The sequence below is a fragment of the Gossypium hirsutum genome, chromosome A03 (genome assembly GCF_007990345.1).
Source record: "Gossypium hirsutum isolate 1008001.06 chromosome A03, Gossypium_hirsutum_v2.1, whole genome shotgun sequence".
Classification (NCBI taxonomy): Eukaryota; Viridiplantae; Streptophyta; class Magnoliopsida; order Malvales; family Malvaceae; genus Gossypium; species Gossypium hirsutum.
Window position 1 is genome coordinate 7954105 of NC_053426.1, and position 8144 is coordinate 7962248.

At 36.5% G+C, this 8144-nt stretch overlaps 1 protein-coding gene across 1 annotated transcript; it reads left to right on the forward strand.

Moving 5' to 3' along the window:
* Positions 1 to 5428: 5428 nt before the first annotated feature.
* On the forward strand, positions 5429 to 6187 carry LOC107887536 (protein MAINTENANCE OF MERISTEMS-like). The gene has a single exon (XM_016811794.2). It carries the CDS (start codon positions 5429 to 5431, stop codon positions 6185 to 6187), a length of 759 nt encoding a protein of 252 aa, XP_016667283.2.
* Positions 6188 to 8144: the final 1957 nt, after the last annotated feature.

Here is an 8144-nt window from a genome sequence, read left to right on the forward strand (position 1 = left end):
GAAAACATCCTTGAATTCTTGGAAATAACTTAATAGTCTTGCCTTATTTCTACGGTGAGCTAGGTTTCGATCTTCATCTCTTTCCCAAGCTCACAATGTTAGCTGACCCTTTGTAAGTTAGGGTCTGTCTTTCATCTCATTCTGTCATCCTTCACGAATCAGAAGATGGACACAATCTATGTCATCTTTGAAGTCCTGAGATTCCTCTAGACACATATCTTGCTCCAAAGGGAGTTAGTAACAGCGTCGCTCGTGACATTGATATCTGGGGACCTATTGTGGGTATGAAGGAAAATTCTAGAGAATAAATGATTCTAAGGATGATTATTTGTATAGGATGATCATGAATGTAAAATAAAAGAATGAAAGTCCAAATAATAAAAGAATCTATAAATAGAAGAAAATTTACTTAAAAAGATGTATTTCATTGAAATAAAAATCTTGGACCGAAATCTATTTCTCAAAAGAAATCTTATCACCTCTAGGTCTTAAGGCAATAAGTATGTTTTGAATATTACTCTAGATTAGCTTTAAAAGTACACGGATCTCTTCCACTGTCCCATTTTTCAAAACACTCCCAAGTATGTGAAGTTCGGAGGTGGGTGATATCGAGATTGTGGTTGAGTTGGGTACGAATTAGAAGTACAGTGGCTTCCTGTTCCTACCACACGGGTTTCTGGCTCTTTTTTTTTTCTTCATGGGTACTGCCCTTTTGAGCTCTCGGGGCTTTCCATCCTTCCATTATTGATGGCATTTTCTATAAGTTCCCCAGATATTACAATGTCCGCAAAGTCTTTCGTAGCACTTCCTACCAACTTATCGTAAAATGGCGCTTTCAAAGTGTTGAGAAGAGAACCACTATTTCAGTTTTGGTTAAAGGGGGTTCTACTTGTGCTGAGATGTCCTTCTATCTCTGCGCGTACTGCTTAAAAGTTTCTGTCGGCTTCTTTTCCATCATCTGTAGAGTCAACCGATCAGGCACCATGTTAGACACATGCTTGTACTATTCACAAAATGCTGATGCTAAGTCTTTCCATGATCGGATCCTTTCTCTACTAAGTTGATTATACCATCGAAGAGCCGATCCGACCAAGCTGTCTTGGAAATAGTGTATTAGCAACTTATCTTTATTCACGTGACTCATCATTTTTCGGTAAAACATGACAAGATGCATTCTTGGACATCTCGTTCCATCGTATTTTTCAAAATCTGGTGCTTTAAACTTCGGAAGCAGAACCAGATCAGGCACCAGGCTGAGCTCATTGACACTTAATGCAGAGAAGACTTCAGTGCCTTCGATTCCCTTGAGCCTTTCTTCAAAACTCCTATACTTGCCCCGAACATCATGATCGTCTAATTTCAACTTGGCTATCTCTACTGGGTCATCCCAATCTGGAATATTGGGATCAATAGGATTAACTCCGGGGTTTGATACAGATATACCTTGCCCTAAATGAGTAGGTGGTACAGGTCGTTGCTCCAAGCCTACAGGCTCCTTTTGAGGACATCCTCTTTGCGTTACATGAACGTGAGGCGGGGTGAATCTTGGGGGATAAAACGGATCCTGATCATGATTAACTCTTGACTGAGGTTCCATAATGTCAGGACTCTGCATAAGTCCATTCCCTTTAACAAAAGCTGACATCATCTCCATCATTTGCCCATTTGATCCCTTTGCTTGAGTGATTCCTCTCGAGACCTTGCCATCAGATCTCTCGTTTCCTGCTGTGATTTAGCCAACTGTTCTTGCAATTCTCTTTGGGCCTTTTCCATTCTTTCAATTCTCTCATTGAATTCGGCCTCCATAGTTCTAGCTCTTATCTGCGTCTTATACGAATGGCGTGATTCCAGACTCGTAGCGTCACAAACTGTAGATCATACGGTTTCAGCCTCAGTGAATGATTAAGGGACATGTACACGCAATGAATGGATGAATGAATAAATGGCAGATGAATGTCAGTCATGAATGAATATGCTAAAATTTGGTGTTAATTTCAAGATAGCCCCTATTTAGGCATTTCCTTAATCAAAAGAGTCTATTACACAACATTTCGGTCACTCGTATAATTGACTCTTCTATCAGAAACCCGTTTTTGGCAACCAATCTCTAATCAACACCTTCCTAACAAGACGCCTATAATGCATGATGTAAAATAAGAATAAAAACAAACAAACTTGGTTAGCACAACACATATGAACAGAGAAAAACTGTGGACAATCTAACAAATTAAGCTACTTGGTCCAATGGACTCGATTCCCTTGCATAGAAAGCGTAAATGTAAAAGAAACAGAAGGTAAGATGTGTTTTCCCATGTACTTATTTCGGTGATGAGTAAACAGACGGAGGTTCGGCACGACTCTAGTTGGATGGCTCGTATGGTTCACTATATGCGGTTTTGGTTCTAGATGGGTACTCGAATCGTCTGTACTGTCATCTACTAAGATTAATACAGAGCCTCGGTCATGGCCCATCATAGGCTTACGAGATCAATTCGAGGGATTACATTTACTTATACCTATGCGGAGGGACGAGTTAACTCTCGAAAGCATAAGTCATATGTAACCCGAAAGTATTCACTAGCCTATACGGAGGGATGAGTTAACTCACGAAGGCGTAGCATTTACTTTCACTTAAACGGACGAGGCCCGGGTAGAGAGCTCATGCTATGCAAAATACAAGTGCACGGTGTGTGGGAGAAACTCACAAACCTTTACGTTTTATTTAAAAAACTAGACCAGAACTAAAACCATAAAAATTTAAAGCTGAATAACAATCGGATAAAACAAGTTGGGAGAATATATCCAACACTTCAAAAACCCAATTTTGGGATCACGACTAAATATTAATTCGAACAAGGAATTTTGAAAATTTTGACAACACGCGTTTAAGTGACTCGACTCTCAAAAACTGATGTCCCCAGCGGAGTCGCTAGCTGTAGCGACGTAAAAAAAAATTTCGCTTTCGGTCGCTAATTAAGGCGATTATTTGAAAATTTAAAAACCGAATTTCGATTTTATTAAAAAAAAGTCGCCACCGATCTTTTTTTCTAGGTGTGACCGAACACTTAATAAATCATCCTTTTTTAGAAAAGAAAACTTATTCTTGCACAAAAATGAAGGCCGAATTTAGGTCTACGTCAAAAGCCAGAGTAACATTGGATTCGGGAGTCGGTTACGAGCGAGGAAGGTATTAGCACCCTCGTGACGCCCAAAATTGGTATCTTATTAAGCACATGTTGTCTTGATTTTCAAAAATACGAATTCAATTTGACATTTAAGTGTGATCCGATTGAAGAAAATGAAAAGTTGTAAATTTTAGTTTTTTAGAAGGATATCCCGTTTTTAACATGAGCTGACTAACTTCACCCAACATAGCGATGAAATCAATGACTTAATGTTAAAATCGGTACATTGCCTTATTCTTAAAATTTAAAATGTAAAAAGTTTCTAAAATGATAGTAAAAAAATCTAAGAATATTATTGTAAAAAATGCGAATAGTGATGTAATAATAAAGTATATAAAATATTAAATATTAAAATATCAAAATATTAGAATAATAATTAATATTTACAAATAAAAAAATAAAATAGAAATAAAAAAGTGTACATAATATATATATTAGAAATAATAATGATGTTTAAAAATAATACTATTAATAATACTACATAAATATGTACATATATAAAAATAAATACGTGATAATATTAAAAATATGTACATAATATAGTGTAAAAAATTCATACATAATATAATTAAAATATATACATAAGATAACATGTAGGAAAAAAAATATAAATAATATAGTATTAAAGATATATACATAAAACAGTATAATATATATATACGTAATATAGAATTTAGAATATACCTAATTTATTAAAAGAATATATATATAATATAATATTAAGAAATATAATAATAACAAAAAAAAGAGAGGGAGAGAGTGGGTGATTTCCGGCCACAAGGCCGGCCACCGTCCGGTCACCGGACCGCCGCCGGCCACCGTCGGTGCCACCGTACATGGCAGCCGGACCTAAAAAAAACTTTTTCGATAAAAATGAGAAAGCTTCCTCCTTTTATTTTTACTTTCGTATAAAAAAAACAAAATAAAACTGAAAGGAAAACAATAAGCAAACAAAGAACTTAAAATGAGAATAGACAAAGAAACCTCTTTTGCTTTGATCTTTGATTAATCTCCAAAAAAAAAAAACTAGCCTCTCCAAAAACTAGCCTTTACAATAACTCTTCTCCTTGATTACTCTAAAAAAATCTCTCAAAAATCCTTTACAATAACTTTCTCCCCCAAAACTTCTTCTTCCCCTAAATACAAAATATGAGAAGGCTTATATAGCCATTTACAAAATATTTTTTATTGTTTATGTCTTCATTTGTAGGTACAAGTGGTGGTGGAGCAAGCGTGGTTAGTAGAGTAGGTAGTGGAGCAAGTGTGGCTAGTGGAGTTGGTGGCGGCAAAGGCTAGGATTTAGTTGAGAAAAGTTTAGGTTGTGAGCTAGGGTTTTTTTATTTTGATTTGGGCTTTGGGCCATTGGGGTTTTGATGTAAATTGGGCTTTGGGTAGTTAAGATTTTGGGTTTTAGGTTTAATTTTGATGGGTTAGGTAAGGTTAAATTAGGTTTTGATGTAAATGGGTTAAAATTGGCCTACAACATACATTATTTGTAATTGTATTTGTATACTTAAAAAAAAAAAGTTAGTATTACTCATCTCCAAACATCAAATTTAATCACACAAATTATAATAGAATAGATATATTATAAAAATAAATTAGGATATTTTCATTTTTTTAAATAACTACCCTTAAAATCGACTTACTTAAAACTTTACTCTATTTTTACTAATTTCATACTTAATTTATTAGACGGTATCTAGGGATTAATACGGAAAACTATTACTTAACGAGCTCAATTTATGAAAAAAATTCTTTTAATTTTAATACATATATTATTAAAACAATAATAATAAAAGTGAATATATTTGATTATTTACTAGTTAATTTATAAATAACTAGAAAACATAAGTATTTGTTTAAAAATTACTTTATGTTTTTAAAATTTATCATCTAAAAAATATTAGTATTCCTTGAAAAACAATTTTTTGCTATTACTCACTTTAAAATTTGAATAAGATATCATAAAATTTTAAAATTAGAAATATATACGTATTGTAGCCATTGGTGTCAAATTGAACTTGCTTGAACCAATCATCTTTTCTTCGGTTGCTTTCTGGTTTGGACTTATTTTTTACACTCGTGGAGTTTGAATTGCTGCTCAATGAATTTCTCTTTTCTTGTAATTTTACTAGTCCCCAGTTTATATTCCTGGTATAGTATAAGTGTGATGTTTTTGTTTTCTCAACCTTTCAAATTTACGATTGCATATATTTTTTTATGATTAAATTATATAGATAATGGATTTATCGTATTTTTTTAAAAAATTTACCATTCAGGATGGTTATCGGGTTTTGAGGTTGCAGTGTCATTTTCCCAAGTACGATCCGGACGAGCGGATCATGCCATACTTACGGTTGGCCGGATTTAGGGACGTCGCATTGATCCGGAGGTTTGACTTGAGGCCGAACTTACTATCCGCCTTGGTTGAGCGGTGGTGTATGGAGACCCACACCTTCATTATGCCGTGCGGAGAGTGCACTATCACATTAGAAGACGTCGCTACGCAACTTAGGTTACGAGTTGACGGTGCTGTGGTCACGGAACGAAGCAAAGTGTTGGAACCTTCTGTAGTATGCCACAGACTGCTTGGACGGTCCCCTAGTGATGGGGAACAAAATTTCACATGCTTGACATTGACATGGTTGAGAGCAAATTTTAAGCAGTTATGGAGCACTGCCACTGAGCAGGAGGTGATGTATGCTGCTCGTGCCTATATTATACAGCTGATTGGGGGGGTACTTATGCTGAACAACACGTCTAATAAAGTCCACTTAAAGTACTTGCCTCTATCGGAGGATTTTTCTCGTGCCGGTAGTTACAGCTGGGGATCTGCAGTGTTGGCTGCATTATACCATGAGCTTTGTCGAGCAACAAAACATGAGGTTAGAAATATGGCTGGTTGTCTGGGTCTACTGCAGTCTTGGGCTCTATACAGGATGCCGTTTCTAGCTGCTGTTAGGCACCAACCATATTCGTGGCCACTTATAAATAGGTAAAAACAAAATTATGCTTAACATTTAACGACTCATAAGTGTGGATAATATTTTTCAAAGTTTAACTGCCAACGTGTTTGTTTCGAGTCTATTTCACCTAGAGCAACCACCGACATCATTTGATATGTTTGGTAATAATATGTACTCCACCCCGCCTCAGGCCACGATCGACCTAGTTGCCAATCCATCAGATGTGTACAATACACCTGAACGTCCACCTTGTCAACGAAGGCCCGTAAACCGTTATACCCCGAGCGATGATACCACTCCTGGTTCTTTCCAATTTTAAGTTATGTAAATTTCAAGTATTAATGTCATGTTTGTTGTATTGGTTTAAGGTTTCACAACTTATACATTAGTCTTTTTTTATTTAATTTATTATAATATCTTTTAAAGTATTAAAAGTTGCAACTATTAATTTTAAATATAATTTTAACACTAAATAATACAAAATTTATTTCTAAAAGATCATAAAATAGACAGACCTCAGGTACAACATTTAATTTATTTCAGATCGTGAAGATTGGCCAGTGTAGACGTTTCCATGGGGACATTTACTCCAATTGTGGCCAACTATTCTACATATGGTGCAACGCTTTGGATCGACTTGTTCTCTTATATCCATGTCATTTCGAATCCTCATTGTTGTCGGTCTACCTTTGACTCTCCTACGTAGTGACCGATTTGGCAACATCTCAAATGCAGGCGGTTGCAATTCCTATGTCGATATATCTCTTAATACGGGGAACTCGTTACCCCAAATATGCAACGTAGGTTCAAGTGTGTACACATCGTCAATATATTGTTCGACATTCAAACTATCGTAGCACAAGCTGCAACCACATGCGCACATGGGTACCATAGTGTTTGGAACATCCCACACTCACACCGCCTGTTTCAGAGATCAACTCCATAGGACCGTGGCGGGATCCTTGACCGACGACTGATATACTCTGTCACTCGAAAAGTTTCCAATTTTCGAGAATATAGTTCTACATTCATCAACCTAGCCCTTTGAGTGTTATCTTTCATGGCATCTCTGATTTTTTCGACGTACACGTGTACTGCCTCTAATTATTTTGCTTGTTTCAACCCCATTTTTGGCATTAAAGTTGCTAACCTGTAAAATGTGGCTAAAAAAACAACTGAAATTGGCAAGTGACGCGTACGCCTTAAGACGGAGTTAACGGCCTCAACAAGGTTAGTTGTCATATGACCATAACGGTACCCCTTGTCAAAACACTGAGGCCATTGCCACGGCTCCATGCTACCCAACCACTGTCTGAGAGAAGGTTTGGACCCCGCCATATCAGTCTCTAACCTCGCCAACTTATGTCTGAATCGGTGTGCTTCCAGCTCGTATCCTATGTATGTATTTCGATAAAATGCGTTAAAATTAGGAAATGAACTTGAAATAATTACAAATACGAATTTAAATATGATATTTTTACCCATGTTCACAATTCGTTTGCGCCAGTCTCTGTTCTTATACTCATTGTGGAAGTTGACAGCGATGTGATGAATACAATAGACAGACCTCCACGGAACCTCTGATTGTTAAATTGCAGCAACAAGACCCTTCGATCTGTCGGATATAATGCAAATGTTGTCTTGCTTGACAACATGTATGCGTAAGTTTCGAATGAAATATGCCCATGATTCAGAGTTCTCAGACTCTACGATGGCAAAAGTGATTGGTAGTACATTTCCATTACCGTCTTGTGCAACCGCAATCAAAAGTATCTGCGTGTATTTTCCATAAAGCCATGTTCCATCAACTTGCACTAGTGGTTTGCAGTAGGAGAAGGCCTTAACACATGGATCGAAAGTCCAGAACAGTCGATGAAAAACTCTTTTTCGAAGTTTCAATTATCCATTAGGGCCTCTATAAGGCAACGTTTGCAAGTCCACGACAGTTCCTGGGACGTACTCCACCATTGCTGAATTCCAACTCTGAAGC

What these genes read in the sequence shown, in the direction of transcription:
- LOC107887536 (XM_016811794.2), top strand. Translation starts at nt 5,429, where the DNA reads ATGGATTTATCGTATTTTTTTAAAAAATTTACCATTCAGGATGGTTAT.